The 18,143-nt window shown below is 29.2% G+C and overlaps 1 protein-coding gene across 1 annotated transcript; it reads left to right on the forward strand.

Moving 5' to 3' along the window:
• Nucleotides 1–712: 712 nt before the first annotated feature.
• LOC106685334 (O-phosphoseryl-tRNA(Sec) selenium transferase) lies at nucleotides 713–15,362 on the forward strand (the record flags this gene model as incomplete). Its single annotated transcript, XM_067044655.1, is given in 7 exon segments — nucleotides 713–856; nucleotides 1,654–1,812; nucleotides 2,072–2,336; nucleotides 6,064–6,185; nucleotides 8,362–8,547; nucleotides 9,290–9,433; nucleotides 11,954–15,362. Coding segments are annotated over 7 exon segments (1,298 nt in total), but the record flags the coding sequence as incomplete, so codon positions are not given.
• Nucleotides 15,363–18,143: the final 2,781 nt, after the last annotated feature.

The raw sequence follows: 18,143 nt of genomic DNA on the forward strand, positions 1-18,143 counted from the left end.
ACTTGTTTTGCATAAAAACCTTTTTTTTATATTATTATTTTTTTGGAAGACTTGTATTTGTTGAACCCACATTAAATATTTTATTTTACATATTTTTTTAAAAATAAAATGTTTATTTTATTAATTGGCAATTATTTTGATGGAAAACACAGATACTTTGAAGAGACAGAATTTCACATTATTGTTTACATAACTGGAGGCTAATATCAGCTTATTCTTTAATAGGACTTACTACTAATAAAATAAGAATGGTTTTCTAAAAGTGGAAAGTCTTTTGGCCAGTAGGTTGAGGAAAAAGAGTTGTGAACAATTCAGAATTTCATGAAAAATAAAACTTTATTATTTAGACCTTAAAAAGCCAATCCCCCTTCAAATAATTTTAAAAATAATAAATTTTACTGGTTTTTAAAGATTTTTTTTTCTAGTTTACTATACTACAAATTCAGAATTACCTATTTAAAGATATTTTGCTTCCTAGTCAATAAAAAGGTAACTTGCTTTAAAAAAAACAGGTCATGGCCATTTTCTCCTTTTGTGTGGAAAATCAGTCATTGTTTAATTAAACTTCTTTGTTACATTTGAGGCCTTCTTTAACCCCCTTAAATATTGCCAAAGACTTATGGGTCACTCTGTATGTATGCATATAATTTTTATTACATGTGCTTCATCATTCTTTTATTTGTGTTTTTTAATTTCTAAATTATTGATTTAGGCTTGGTTGCACGAAGACACTTCAGGCTAGGGCATGGAATTGGTAGATCTGGTGATATTGGAGAAGTTCAACCAAAGGCTGCTGGCTCAAGTCTGATGACAAAACTTGCCAATGCTCTTCTTCTCGATACAATAAGATTCATGGGTTTGTTGATTTTTTAAAAGTATAGTAACAAATCTCCCTTTCTTTCTATATGGTACTGAGTAGTATCATTTACTTATTTAACTATTTCTTAAACGTAATGCTTTTAGGCGATAAACATTTTTTTTTAATAACTTTATTGGTAAATTCGTACCTGTGATTAAATATATATTTCATAGAATTATATAGTTATATTATAATGCAATAAATTTGTTTATTATAATTTGCTAAACATATAGTTGTACCACACTTGCCGGAATCTGCTATATCTAAAGTATTTTATCTCCCTTTTAGGTAATTTCATATTCAGATCTTTTCTGAACAGCGTTAAAAATAAAAATCATTTATATTACATGAGGAGACTAAAGTCAGAGAGTTGTTAGTCAATTAATCTTCATTTTGAGTTACAAATGGTTTTAACAGAATTATTTGATAAACTCCTAGGTCCCATTGTGTGATGAATAAAAAGCGTATTGATATAATGTTTTATTAAAGGTAATTGCGATTTAAATGTATATAGGTTTTATTTTTGCTTTATTTTGAATATGACTTACACTATTGTTTAAGTCAATAAATACAATTTTTTAGGACAATAAATTATTTTAAAACACCCAACAAATTGGTAAACTATTAGGTTGTGATTTAGTTCAGTTTTTCCTTTTACAATTTGACCCTTCCTGATTGTATCTCTGGATTAACTCAAAGTTGTTGAGAGTGCCACTAACACTAATCTGATTTTAACCCTCTCATTTATGTATTTAGAACTTATACTGTTATTCTATTTTGGATAATTGTTTTAGGTGTAAAAAACTCAGCAGGATGTTTTTTAGTCCCTATGGCTACTGGAATGAGCCTGGTTTTATGCATGCTCACTATCAAACAAGATCGTCCGGGTGCTAAATTTGTCTTATGGTCTCGCATTGATCAAAAATCTTGTTTCAAAAGTATATTGACTGCAGGTACAGAAGTTAATTTTTTAAACTAAACCCATATTGACTTTAATTTTATCTGATTGTCTTGCATATATATTGTATAATACTTTTTCTTTGACTTGATTGGTACTCTTCCTTTGTGTGTTTTACTATATTATTTTAGTGAAATTAGTTTTAATAAATAAAATATATATATATATATATATTGTATTTATGTCCAATAAATAATTATCTAATATAGGTATGTTATATTTATTTCATTGATTGAAATTTTTTTAATGTTTAGGTTTACAGCCAATCATTGTTGAACCAGTTTTAAGTGGAGATGAATTAAGAACTGATGTTCATGGAATGGAAACTCAGATCACAACTCTTGGCTCCAATAATATTGTTTGTGTACTCTCAACAACAAGTTGTTTTGCTCCACGAGCATCTGACTCTTTGGAACATATTGCTACATTATGTAGTCGTCACAACATTCCTCATCTCGTGAATAATGCATATGGATTACAAAGTGCCCGTCTAATGCATTTAATACAAGAAGCTGCCAAGTCAGTGCTTTTTATAACTATCCTCTTGTCTGTTTTCTTGAATAATTGTACGAAGTTCATTTAAAAAATTTCACTGTCATCTTATCTACCTATCTAGTTAAAGTTAAGTCATAGTATACTTATAACAATGACTATGACCAGCATACTATTTGCCTATGCTATGGTGCACTATGAAAAAAAAATTTGACTAAATTAACTTTTTTGCCACTTGCAAATTATTTGAGATCCTTCATGGATTAAGTTGGGGGTCAAATGATGATTGAGATTTGCCCGCTTTACTAGATTTTATCAAGCCGATGTTATAGTGATAGAATAGAATATCTGATTTCTAATTTCTACTTTCCTAAATTGTTCAAGGTTACCCTACTGTTACCTTATAAATATTCTTAAAAATACAAAATAAAAGAGATCTATTTTTGTTAGTAGAAAAGCATCTCTGGTGAGGGCTTAGAGACCTTATAAGGAATGGAATGGAGCAATATTACCTGGATGATTTTATTCTTTGATATTGTGGTTTGAATTGTACACAATAATAAGAAATTATTGTACATTAGACTTAAAAATAGGTCTATTGGCAAATTATACACTTTTTATTAAATTGTAATAAAATGTAAAATAAATAGATAAATGATGTATAAAGGCTAAATGGTTATTCTTACTATTTTATAATTCTTGGTGTCCCTGATAAGGAAAAGTTTTAAGCGAAGGAGGGGTTGCTTTACTATCAATTGCTCGTAGAGCTGACCAGTCAAGCTCATGGCAATTGGAGAGTGAAATCTGATGTATGATGTAAGCCCTTGAAGTTTAGCTATCCCCAATTTGTGGAATTCTTTGTACCCTACCACATTGGGATTGGTGGTAACAGCTGTGAGCATGTTAGCATACATAATCTTCTGTAGGTGGTAGCTGAGTGAGATTGATTTTGGCATTGGTTGCAAGGTCATAATCATTGTAGCAAAGGTGATCTAATATTTGAATTTGAATGTGACCTCTGAACAGAGCCTCAAAGCACTAAGATGCTGGCTGATGTTGCTTCATTTTCTGTTGAATCTGGCTCTGGAATAACCTCAGCATTACGTTAAGTACTTGTACTTAGCACATTATCAAATTTTCTTGGTTTTGGCTATAAGATACTGAAGTTATATCTCACCTGTTGGATGAATGAGTGAACCATATGGTTGTTGGTAATAGTTGACTATTTGGCCAAAACAAAGCAAAACAAAATTCAGTAATGTGTTAAGTACAAGTACCAAACTTATTGATGTGACTGTGGTTATTTTGTGGCCTGACTCGACTGAAGACGATTATATCGGCAGGCATGTTATTGCTTTGTGGCTTTGTATGGAGGTCACATTCAAATTGAAACCTTGGATCACCTTAAGATATTTATCTCTTCTGCAGTCGATAATAAAATCAACTTCAATAGGCTTTTGTACATATTTTATTAAAAATTTTGAACTCTTTTTTAAGTCTTGAGTCTAATAAAAGCCTCAAGATTATAAATATAAAATAATTCTGATTTTTTTATTTTTTTTTTACTCCATAGCCACTGGATTAAAAGATGCATCCTATAAATCCTGACTCTAGTATATATATTATCTTGTGACAGGTCACAACTAAATTCTCTAGTACTGTCTGACTTGAAGATGTGAGATCTGCTGTTTTTAGTGGTCTAGTATGGATTGGGTATTACTGTTCACAGTTTTATTTCTATTTAAAATAATTCGCGTATACAGGAAAGAGATATAATTATCATATTTCTATAGCTCTTTCTTGCATTATTTTATAAGGAATGTAATTTCATAGATATTTATTCTTTATTTTGCATTTATTTTGTATAATAAAGGTCCTTATAAACTAATATTCATAATATATATTCAAGGTAATAGTCATTCAATTTTTTAGAGTGTGGTATCACTTGTAACCGTCATACTTATGTAATGGAATATTACAAAATTTACATATGAAACATGTTCTACTTCTTATCTTTTTCAATGCACATACTCTACATTGTTTTTGGATTGTTAAGCTTTTACTACTTGTCACTATTCTTATAAGTTCGTTTCTTTATGCATGATAATTTTTCTGGATGATCTGATCTTGGTATTCTTCTCGTAGGCTCTTAAGTATTTGATTTGTTGGTTGAGTCTGCTGTGTCGTCACTTTGAGAATCTGTTGATAATAAATCGGATATCCACAAAATTGCTGCTTTTTGTAAGAATTTCTAGTGTCATATTTTTTCTGTAAAATGTTATGTACGTTTTTAATGAAATAAAGAGTGCACAATTGATTAAAATCATTACCACTTATTTTCCGAATGGTCCCATATACCCGTACTTTATTTTGCAAGAGAACTTCAGCCATATGGACACTGTTATAATAATTGTCCTGATAAATGTGATGCTAATTATTTTTATAAGGTTCAATAACTTCTAAAATTGTGTTTTCCAATTTCATTCCTTGGCAAGCATACACTTCAAGATTACAAATGTATCCCGTATGAGTTTCACGGACTGTTCTCACAAGTTTGCCATACTTCACAATTTTTGCGGGATTGTCGGTTCTGAATGACAGGGTTTATATTTATCAATAAATCTATTTAAATAATTTATAACTGGCTGAACTTTTACAAGTCTGTAAAATTTGTGGGTATATCTTCTTTATTACAAAAGTGCCAGCTCTGCAGTATCTGCATAAATCTGCTTCTGCTCTGTAAATAAATAAATTACTTCTGGGGAAAAAAAGGGTTTCTATGCTTGGCTCAATTGACCAGTAATCGTGAAGTTTCTCTTTTTTTTACTTGCAAGAATGAGAACTTAAAAATTTTTCATCTGGTACCATGATATCCATCCATTTCCTTGTCCTTGAGATATTTTTATATTTATTGATTACTTGATAGTGATATCTATTTGATTTTTTAACCAAATATTCCAGAAAGTTGTCTCCAATAAATAATTTCAGAATTGCCATTACACTTTCTTAAGATTTTGGTAGAATGTTTATACCTGGGCTGCCTTCGAAAGGTTCCAAAATAATGGATTTGTCATTTGTTGACCATGTATTGATGTTTACTTCAGCAGTGTCATCATTATTACTTTCTGAATTGCTAAGTTGCAGTGGCAATAATTTCCGCTACTTTCAATTGTTTATAAAAGAATCACTGCTGTCACCATCACTGTCACTCTTGGAATAACTGCTATGGCCTGATTAGGTATCTAAGCAGAACACTTCATCTGCATGATCTTTATCCATTGTGGACAGTAAGAAATAGTATAATTCAAAAGGATATAGAGGTTAATGTACAGCTACTAACAAAACAGTAAATTCCACTGAACGAAAACCATTGATAGCCACAAGCGGATTTGTAGGCTATCGGTCGATAAAATGGCAATCGATAAGCGTTGGCAATCGAAAAGCCGATTAATAGGCTAGCAGTCAATAAACATAGGCAATCGAAAAGCCGATTCATTGGCTATCAATCGATAAAGTGTAATATTTATTTATTTTTTTTATTGCTAGATTTTAGTCATTTTAAAAATTATTATTTTATTAAGTTTATTTTAATCTTTACAATCTGATGAATTTTGAATAAGCCATGAAAAATTACTGTTTGCTAGGTATTGTTAAATGCCTGCTTCATTCCATTATATTTTGTTAACCATATTTTAATGAAAAGTGTTTTTTTTTAATATCATTTATTTTAAATAAATTGGTACCCATGTTTCAGAAAGGGAAGAGTTGATGCGTTTGTTCAGAGTACAGATAAAAACTTATTAGTTCCTGTAGGTGGTGCAATCATTTCAGGATTTGACAAAGGTCTCTTAGAAAGGATATCTCGAAATTACCCAGGTATTTCATTTTTTTAATTTTCAGCTAAAAAATTACTAACCTTTATGGGAAGGCTAAATTTAAATTAATCTAATTACCCTTAGCGAAAGTAATATTTTTATTACAATTTATATATTCGTAAACAATAGATTTATTGGTTGAAAAAGTAAGCTGATTATAATTCAAAGTTTGATAATACTGTTGTTATATGAAAAAGACCTGTATTTAGGTTTTAAGCATAACATTTAAATAAAATAACATGTTTAATTCAAAGTTTTTTTCCTGTTTTATTTAGTTAATTTCTAAAGTAAACCAGAAAAATAATTCTGCTTTAAATAATTTAAATTTGAAACATTTAGTCTGAAGTTTAAAAGTCATTTAATATTGTTCTAAAATAACTTTTTTCATTTTATATCTCATCTTGAGTTTATCTATTCCTTCTTTTTATCATGGTTTCTTTGGAGATTTTATTTTTTTGAAAGGTGCCAAAGTATATAATTTTTGATAAAATCCTTTTCAAATTTTATTTTCAACTATCTTTACAATTACTGATAGGGAGAGTTAAAATAGGACATTTAGGCTTGCAATAAGTATAAAGATGTTCCATCCAGTTCTTGAAATTATGATCTTCAGAGCTATCTATTGCTTTAAAAAAAACTTTAATTTGCCATTGTTGACTCTCAAGTTTGACAGTTCTTCCCTAAACTCCCAGTAATGATATTGTTTTTAAAAATAGGTATTTAGTACTTCTGACACAGGATGGGCTCCTGACAGTTATTAACTCATCTTGCATGGTGAAGGGTCTCAACCTAGTCAGGCATTAAAATAAATTACATTTATTACAATTACAAAAAAGTTAGTTTAAAGCTGATTTAAATCTTTGGAAAGAGGATAATGATCCCTAGCTAACGCTCCCAAAAATGCTCCATCAGATACACATTGGGTGATAATGCGAGCCAGTCCAAAACTGTTATTCTCATATTCTGCATTTATTTGGTAGCAATTATTGCTTTATGGGGTATGCATTACCATGCTTCAAAATGGACTGGACTTTGCACCAATAACAGGAATCAATTGGGTTACAGCTTCTTGGAGCACTGCCTCAATATGGCTCTATGCAGATAGATCACCATTACCAATGAAATTCAGTTCAGCATGAGCGTCGACATTTATTAGTTCGCTGGGGCTCATACAGAGTACATTAATTAACTCCCTCACCTGGTCTTCTCTATACTTTGTCTTTACTACTCAGTACTATAGACCCATAGAGAGACCTACCTGTGAATAAAACCTCTTCTCACTGCTGGTTGTTGGTAAATAATCGTTTTTCATATAATACCTTTCTGGGAGTTTTGGTCTCATTATGGAGGACCTCACTCAATATCTATGCTCCCTTAGTTTCTGCCCTAAGTGGGTGAGCTGAGAAGGGTATTTTGCATCATTTGAATCCTACCCCAAAACCTTTGGTACTATTAAATTGTGATCTTACAATACTGAGATATTGAAAATTAATCATCGATTGCATTGTGACCCTGGTTTGTGACAGCTGGACTTCTGTTCATAGATGCTTATCTCCTGGAATCGCTGGATCTTACATTATGGAATTACTCTGTCAGTATTGCTACAATGTATCGGAAGCTCCTGTCTTTTTTCTTCGGGCTACATTTTCATTTGAAAGAACCACTATCCTTGACCAGGATTGATAAAGTGCCTTTGGTAATGACAAAATTGCATGGTTAAAAAATTAAAGATGTTAAAAGAAAAAAAAAAACCTTAGAGTTGAGAATAATTGATTCCATGGAAGCAGTCTCAAAACAAATGAGTGATTGTTTCCTACCTTTTTAATCCTAAATGGATTATTTCAATGCACATAATCTAAGCTTATGATAATAAACTGGTCAAATTACCCAGTAAAATAAATATATTAATCATAATTTCTCTTTAAAATGTAAGATATTGTGACCAAATTTTTTTAACTACAGAGTCCATTTACTATCATATTTTTTCACAGATTTATTTCTAATACAGAAATTTTATTGCTTTTGTTTTTATACTATTTTACTCCACACTTCATATTTAATTTTTATTTGTAAAACAAATATATATTTATTTTATTTTTTTTACATTTATAGCAAACTTCCACAAGTTTCTACTCTAGAATGCATAAAATCATATAGAATTATGTATTATATTGCAGGACGTGCATCTGCCAGCCCTGTAATAGATGTTTTTGTGACGTTACTTTCATTGGGAAGTAATGGTTACAAAAATTTAATTTATGAACGTAAAGAGATGTTCAAATATCTTAAAGAAGAGCTTGGAAAAATTGCTACTAAACATGGGGAACGCATTTTGGACACTCGGAATAATCCTATTTCAATGGGTAATTTTTTTTCTTACTTATTTATTATAAACTATTTCTTGTATAATAGTATAAATTCATGAAAATGTTTTCACTTTGTTTAAAGAAGGATGCATTATAAACTCAGTATCTATCTTGCTATCATAAAAAAACAAATATTTTTTCTGTTTGGTTGCTTTATCATTACCATATGGCTTAAATTGGATACATAGGAATAATTTTTACAGAATTTCATCTATTATAAGTTTTTTTCTGTAAAAATTATTAACATTTTATTTAAATCTTTAATCTATCTTTCTTTCAGCTTGAAATAGTCGTATGGCTATGCTTTATTGATCTTGTTGTATTAGTAGCTTTGAAGTATAGTTGGTGATATTGAGTTCCTCCCATCTAGGCCTAATAAACCCACTGGTCAAATTTAATACAGTTCAGCAATTGTTCTTAGATAATGAATTAGGTTTGCCACTCAGAAAGGAGGATGATGACCTCAAAAATTAGCTATCTGATAAATGAACTTCATCTTGGTGCAGGGATAGGAACATTTCAAATATCAATTTCTTATTTTATTGAATCTAGAAAGTGAAAGGAATGTAAAGAATTTCATCAAAGGGATTTGAAAATATATTGGAATTTTTTTCTTTTATGGTGATATGAAATACAAATAAATATTTTTAAAATTTGCATAAATTGAAAGATATTTTAATCAGTTTGATTTTGTTATTTGTACAATTCTTTTAATCACTTTTATCTGTTTTTGTTTTAGCCATGACTTTGAGTTCTTTAAATTCAGCTACTGATTCAAAGAGAGTCAGTCTTTTGGGCTCAATGTTATTTTTGCGTGATGTAACTGGTACTAGATGCATTACCGGAATTGAGCACAAAGATGTTGCATCATATCAGTTTGATGGTAAGTTTCCTGATGGTATTTGTTATGAATATTATTATTAAATCAAATTAATTTTTTCATTTGGAGCTTCATATTTTTTAAACTACCACAAACTCAAGAAAATCTAATAGAACATCATTTTATGTAGAGTAAATTTGCTAAAATATGAGTGCTAAAAGAGCAATTTATGTTCAATAGTTCCTGAGATCCTGTTTTTAAAAGCAACGTTATATAAAAATTGTACTGAAAAATCATTAGTTTGTGAATTTATTTTAAGAAATCTATACCTCAGGTATCATTAGACGTCCATTAGCACTCATATTAAAGTTAGTTTAATGTACTGTAAACTATTTTATGACATTTATTTTTGTTGGTGTTGTAGTTTTTATGATATTTGACAAAACAAATTTACAAAATGCTGATGGGTTCTAGTTGTAAGAAATTTTTTTTTTATTTATGAAAATATATATGTCTCTGGAACCATTAGATGTACAAATGTCTGCCAGCCCTGAAATTAATGGTTTCTTTAATGTACTATAAAGTAGTTTATGATATTTATCTTTGTATGAGTAATGGTTTTCATGATATTGACTAAACTAAATTGAATTCTAGTTGTTTGGACAAAATTCATATTCATATGCAAATATCATACCTACTTTCATAACTACCCCTACGAAGATAAACTTTATAAACTACTTTATGGTACATTAGACTAGCTTTAATTTGAGTTATAGCAGACATTTGTACAATTAATGGTTTCATAAATAAAAATTTGTATTCCAACAACTAAAAATCATCATTTTGTAAATTTATTTTGTTAAATTTCATAAAAATTACTACTCCTATGAAGATAAACATTATGAACTACTTTCTATTATATTCAACTAGCTTTCATTAAGTGCTGGTAGATGCTCTATGTCTAATGGTTAAATATATATATTTTCATGAATAAAAAAAAAAGTCCAAACAACTATTTTTAAAATTTATTTTGGCAAATGTCATGAAAACTAATAACAGCTCTATTGGGGGTCATATTTTAACAAATTTACTCTACTTTAAATAGTGTTCTATTTGGTTGTCTAGTGTTGGTGGTAGTTTTAAAGATATAGGGCTTCAAATGAAAAATTACTTTTTTTGTTAATGTTTTGAAACAGCTGCCACTTTTTATTTACTCTAGCTATACTCATAAATTTGCTTATGCAGAATCATAAATTTTGACTAGAAATTATACATTCATTATAGTAATAAAAAACTAGAGTTAAATAACTGGCTTTTTTTCCATGGGGCTTTTGTACTGTAAGGTTTTCAGTTTACAGTTCTCAAGAAAAGCTGAAGATGATTGACAATTTTTACCATTTAATCCAACTATGAGCCTCTTGATTCCCATTATAAAGATTACAATTGCAAAATTCTCTATAAAGTAAGTCATTTAGAAGCTGCTTGTAGAAATATACAAAACCTTGGGGCAATTAGAACACAATATTATACATTTAACCAGGGATGGCCAACCTTCTACATATTATGTGCCAATTAACTTGTTTCCTTTTTATACCTTTTTATGTTCATGTTTAGTGGTTGGAACATAATGTTGACGACAGGATCTGCTTTGCTTGGTAGAGGAAACGGAATAATTTACTCAATTAGATTAATTGATTTGTGTGTATTAAAGCACCAATCTACAATAGTCAGAAATGATCTCTTGTGTGAGAAGGTGATACTTCATGATCGTACTACAGCTGCCAGAGGGTCTCATTTGGTGAAGATAACTCAAGAAAAGTGCAAAACTCTAAAAAAAATAATTGTAAAAGAACAACTAGACCTTAATTACATATTTTGTATCACAAAAAATAAGATGCTTTAAAAAAGTAAACAAAAATTATTCATTACCTTGATAACTCACTTAGAACTGGCTAATCCATGACATTAAAAATAAATATATGTTCATGCAGATGATAGATGTTATCTCTCTTTTTCATGTGATGTCATTTGAGTGTATCTTGCACCTATAGATACGACATTGAAAGAGTATAGATTTAACTCTGTATACAGTCAATATAAAAATAAATATATGTGTAAAGATTCAATGCACTTTTAATCATCTATTGCCACAAGTGTGGTACTACCTTACATTAAACAATTAATACATATACAGAGATGGGTAAGAATATATTTTTATTATCAAAAATGACAATACATTTGGTCACAATAACTCAACTATCATTCAAATTAACAAATCAAAATTTAAATTTAAGTGGATGTCTCATATGAAACAAACTGCCAAGCACCTCAGAGCAACTCTATGGGCACCATCTTGTCTTCTTAACAGCCTATGTTGAGAAACTGCTTGTGACACTTGAATCACTTTATGTCATTGTTTAGTAAACTATAAAAAGAGGCCATTTTTCATCTGTTCAGAGTGATAACTTGTATTAATAATAGTGGGTTGTTAATTAAGTAAAACATTATGCATTTTATTGTAGATTTTATAAACAATTTTTTAAAGATTTGTCTCAATAGTTAACGATTTTTTTTATTTTATAGGATGGGGAGCTCATCATAGTAATGCACCATGTCCATACATAACTGCTGCTGCAGGTATAGGTATGAAGAAATCTGATGTAGATCTGTTTGTACATCGCTTAGATAAGGTGCTTGCTAAGCTGAAAATTAGATCAGGGCCTTTGACTCCTACTTCTGTTGAAGAGTTAGGATCAAGTGGTCGCAGATCAACTGGTCGAGTAGTAAATGGAGAATCCAGTGAACAAGGTAGCAGTGCCGGTACGTCCCTTGCTAGTAGTAAAGACAGTTTGAGGAAGTGATTGTTTATATAAATGTGTTCCAAGCCTGCAACATGGCTTCAAGACTTGTGAATAAATACTTTGTTTGATAAAATGTATAGGTATTATAATATAGATTTAGGATACTTCTTTCATTAAAGCAACTTGATTGTTTTGTTGCATTATTTTTTTAAAATATTAAGCTTAATGGTTATACCTTTTTAGTTTATATTAAAATATGCACAGATCATTTTATTTATTTTTTTATTGAGTTATACATTAATCTTGTGATATTATATTATTTCTGTTAATAATTTTACTGTTAAGAATTGTTCCTTTTTGATTTGCAATGAGGCTTGTAGTACAAAAAATAATGTTATTTATTTATATATACATAGTTCAAATGTTATACCTTTATTTTTTTCTACTTAATTGTCTCTATCTGTTTTGTATATAGTTTTTCATTATCGAACCTTTTATACTATTTCAAAAATGAAAAAAGTTGGCTTTATTTATATGGTTGGCTCATTTAAAATATGAGTATTACAATTTGTGATGCTCAGTTTTACCTTATTTAGTAATCTATTTTATAAAAATAGAAAAAAAAAATTGAAATAGGAATTGAATTTATAGCCTTATAGAAAGAACAAACAAAAACTTAATAATTAAAATAGAAATTGGCATTCCTTAAGTTAAATTGTTTAATAAATTTTTTTTTTTTACTTTATAAGTGTTCAAAAACTTTTGATGGTTTAAATAAGATTTTCCTATACTAAAGAATGTTAATATTTTTTATGCAAAACTGTTATATGTCTGTATAGTGAGATTAATCTAAGGATTAAAAATTTAATAAGGGCATCACAGGAAATACCACCTTTAGTGTTATATGTTTTACTACTTCAACTTTGATAAAAATCTACAAATGCTGTTCAGTCAGAACATTAGCGGATTGTGTTCTGTGTTGGCCCTTTTCAGTGACTAATATGTTCTGTTCACCAGTGGTGTAGTGGAGATAGAGGCTTCTCTAGATTACTTAGTCATTCATTTAAAGTTCATAATGATTTTAGGTAAAATCAATGTTAGTGGTACTTGACCTCATAGTTTCAATTATATCTATAAAATATATTATTACCAGGGTTGTACCTACAAAAAGATATAATTTTTTTTCTCTGAAGTTAATATTTGGTTTCTAATTTTCGGAACAACGGGAGGAAGACTCCTGGTTCATATGCCCCAGTAAATCACTCCTCCCCCCCTCCCCAAATTATTTTCTGATTATTTCTATGCTAAGAGCTCTTTTACAGCTGATTTTAGCTCTACACCACTGCTGTTCACAGAATATGGGTTAATTCATATATATGCTGAATATTGTTAAGAGGCTTTATCAAAACCTTAATTTCTTAATCAAATAATTTTATATTTGTTCAGTTCTCCTTTTTAGTATATTTTCTTTTTAGAAATTTTAATATAATTTGGGATTTATGTTGTTAATTTCTTCAAATTTTGAGTTCCATATTTTTTATAGACCTGTGGAATCAAGGTGATGTGAATAAAATATTAGATAATAGTAACTATTTTGAATTGTTTAAAGCCCCTAATTTATCTAATATTTTATTTTTCTTCAATTTACAGATTCATGTTAGTAATAATATATATACTTAGCTTATCTTTTTTCATCTATTTGTTATCTTAATTGTTTCACTATGTTTTTATAATATTCTGATAATGAGCATTCTCACTATAATAATTTTTGCCTGAATTAATGTGCATAACAGCAGTGCTTTTTGTTTTGTTTACTGGCCAATGCTAAGGCTACTTACTAAACTAAATTAGTTTAATTTAAATTAAATTAAAGAAATTATTTAAGCTGATGGCAGTTTTTTGTTTTTCTCTGAACTTATTTAACCCTTTTGCTTCATTAGTCGGAATAACAATGACTGTTTCTAATCACCAAGAGTGGAATATTCCACAACAATTATAAGGATGATTAAAATTTATTAAATTTTGAAAATAAAAGTTCTGGGTGTTAATTCTCATAAGCATTGCAACCACCACGTAGAACATATACCATGAAAAACTTTCTCAAATACTCTGATACGTGTTATAGTGGTGCTATCTCTATCATTTCCCTTTATTAAAAATTATCATTAACTTCATGTAAACATAAATAATCTAAAAGGTTACCTTACTAATGTCTCAATATGTGCCTTGTATTACACTTTTCACGACTCTGACCTAACTTGTATATACACCTGAAGTTCCATTGAAAATGGTTCTTAGAAATAGATAATAATTACATTTAGCATTTGAAAAGTTTTCTACCATTGTACCAATTTTTAATTTTCAATTATTGTGATTATATAACCCATTTATTATTATTATCTTTTTTTTTTAATATGCTAGGAATAATTACACAATCACAAAATTTGCTGTTTTCTGACAAAAATCTTATTACTGGGAACATGTTTCTTAATTTTTTTGATCCAATTGTTTTAATGAAATATATTTTTGTTATAACACAAAGAAAATTACCAATTTTATTATGCTTTAACACTATTTCTTATCACTATTGGCGGTAAAAGTATTGCTGATGCTGCCTGTTATGGGAAAATGTGCAGTTAATTATGTTAAATTTATTGAGAACATCGTGTTTTTGGAGGGATGATGCAAATGGGTTAAATGTCTGTATTCTAACAAACATTTTATTGGACTGGTATTGGTCTAATTTCTGTTGTGATTAACCTAAATAATTATTTTAGATATTTTTAATAATCTTTGACAAGTTTTTGCTATGCCTGTGCCTGATAAGCATGATATTACACTGCTTCAAGGTTTATTCAAAACAAAGTTATTAACAGATAATTTATTGTGTTTTCATTTGTGTACATAACAAATTTTAAGTTTGAAATAGAACTTATTTCAGGTATTATGGTCAATAATTAATGACATTTTTAGTTCTAACGATGGTCATGTATCTCTATTGACCATTTCCTAATGTAAGTATTAGAAAATAATATTCTTTCTTAATGTATTACGCATAAACAATATTCAGATGTTGCTATCAACTGTAAGGTGTATTTATCCCTCTTGAATTTAAGAAATTACTGCCCTGAAGCCTTTGATAGTGGTAGTTATCCAAAATTTTAACCAGACTGTATGTAGAGTTATAAAAAGCTAAAGCACAACTTGTGAGTTTTTTCATATTTAGTTAATGCATGAGTGCTGGTGAATGATTTGCAATATGATATATAAGAAAAGAAATTAACTTTTTTTTTTTAAATGGGATTATGACATCTTCTGAATCAACAATTTTAGTAAGATATTTACTTTTTATCAAGTAATTGTTACTAAGTATTTGCACATTTAAATTTTATTTATTTACTGCTTGGTTTATTTCTAAATGATTCATCGACAACTTATTTTTTATATGCTTAGAATACCTACAAGTAAAGGCCTAGTACTTGTAATAAGTTTTTGTTTTAGGTTTTTATATTGTTTATCATTTATGCTCTGGATTTTATATCATACATAAATGCATATTCATGATAATGGCTACACTATAAAAAATACTGCAAGTGTACATGATCATAAATAAAAACGGTCAACAGAAATTGAATAATATTGTCAAAAAAAGAGATAATTGTTATAGATAGTTTTGATTTTGTATTGTTAATTCAACTTCACTCTGTTTTAGCTGACCGTTGTCTTACTGATAAATTCTGAAAACCTACATTTTTACCGAATAAATAAATGTATGTAATAGTTGTGTGTCCGAAAAAAAAATTAATTAAATACATTGTTTGTTGATATATAACTTCATAGCTGTATTAGAATACCATTGCTAAATGCCAGTGTTTTCATATCTGAATGTAAATAAATTAAATTACTAATTTTAACAGCCCTATGCTTTATCTTATTTTGAGAGTAATATATCCAATAAATGTCCTTTTCTGTCAAGAAGATAAAAAAAAATATTGCTTATACCTTTGATCTCAATTTTAAAAAAATGATTTATAATTTGTTTTTAGGTTTTAAGTAGAAGGGAATCCTTAATTTGAGACCTCTGGTTATTAATATTTTGTATGAAAAAAAACTTTATATTTTTTCTGAAGTGCTTTGTGTCTTTATATTTCTTGACATATTTAAATCATAACTGTAAAATAACAAAATAGATGCCAAAACTATTTAACTAACAAAACTGGTATGCTCTATGCATGATGTTCTGAAAAATATTGACTTTCTTGGTGGGAAAACAGAAAGTTAAAGAATAAAAGTTATTTAGAAAAACAAAATGTTTTTTCCCATGCTTGGACACACATGAAGTGCTTTTCAATAAAAAACAAATATATTACAAGATAAACATATTACAACATTATAAGTTGTTTCAAAGGTACAAGAAAAAACAAATTTTGAAAAAAACTAGACTGCCTGTAATATATGAAGTAGAAATACAATCTATTAAAAGAAACTTTCAAATGCCACTAAGTGTAAGACCAGGACTTCCTAAAGTTCCTAAAAGTTGATGATATTATTTTTCTGATTTCATAAAATAAATACTGGTTACAAAACTTTGAACTTTCTCTTAATATTAAGTAACCCTAAATTACAGTAGATCCACATTAAATGAAATTTAATAAATATATGTAAAGTAGAAAAAGATAAAATATGTCATATTTGTTTGTAGCAGCAGTATGGAACATTCCTTGGCATGGTCATCAATAGATCTGGTTAATTGAATTCAGAAATCTTGACCAGAATATCTTAGACTAATTCCTTCCATTACCAGAACTGCAATTAAGAAAAAGAGAAGTAGAGACAGGATGTAAAGCTCAACTTATCCAAATCTGTTTTGTTTTTATTCTGTTCGTTGAAATGAAATTTCTTAGGAGCATTGTGAGGAATTAGGGAAAAACTACCTGGAATTGCAGGATTTAGATGGGAGCTGAAAGTATACCTGGTGATTGAAACCCTTCTGAAGATGCAACTGGGGTCTTAAGTCTGCCCCATGGGCCTTCACTGAGACCCTATAAAAACCATGGATGTGTGACAGGCAGATAGAAGACTAAGAGGGCAACCAATAACCTCGGATATCAGGTATATGGAACAAATTGTGAGATGCAGAGGGAAGACCTTGGAAGAAATGAGGAATCATGCCAATGGCTATAAGCACTCCCTACCTTCTCCCTCCCACTGAAAGGTAAATATATAGTTGAGTTATGTTACAATCATTTCTTAGCCGGACCTTTGAAAAAAAAATGTCAACTCGTTAATTTTTTATCTAAGAGTGCTTCACTTCAAGCGAAAATCGGGGAAGATAGCTAGCTGTCTATTGATAGAGGATTCAATAACCGTCCAGATGCTATAAGCTACGTGGTTCGACATCCACTGAAATCTAACTTCTTGGAATCTGATTCGGTGACGGTCTATCTCATTCTGATGAAAATGCCGATCAGAAACCTAATTTTCGTGAAATTGCATCTCGGAATCGTTCCTCAGCTCCGAATTCAGCCAAACCTTGACAGAAAATCGAATAATGAAAAGAACATTCTATTGCCACTAATTTTAACGTTTTGGGATTACTGCATAAATTTACAAACTTTAATGTTCATGTTCTATAAAATAATAATAATAAACTAAAGTTCAATACTGCGCAAAATTCCTCTTTTTAAGGAGCTATGTTGCATATTTTTTATTTTGCCTCATAAAATTGCACATTTTGCCTAAATTAGATAATTTCAATTTGAATAGCATAAGCCTGCATTAACGTACAGAATAATGATATGTACTGTTTTAAGTACTCTATATTAGCAAAATTTGTGAAAAAAGATGATCAACGCGTTACAAAGTACATTGATCTAGAGTATTTATATGACTTTAGTTGTGTTTCATTTCCAACTCCTATTAGTGAAATAAAGAAATTTGAAAAGGTGAATAACATATCTATTAATGTTTAT

This window comes from Halyomorpha halys, unplaced genomic scaffold (assembly GCF_000696795.3).
Source record: "Halyomorpha halys isolate HHAL.00 unplaced genomic scaffold, Hhal_1.1 Scaffold682.1, whole genome shotgun sequence".
Taxonomy (NCBI): Eukaryota; Metazoa; Arthropoda; class Insecta; order Hemiptera; family Pentatomidae; genus Halyomorpha; species Halyomorpha halys.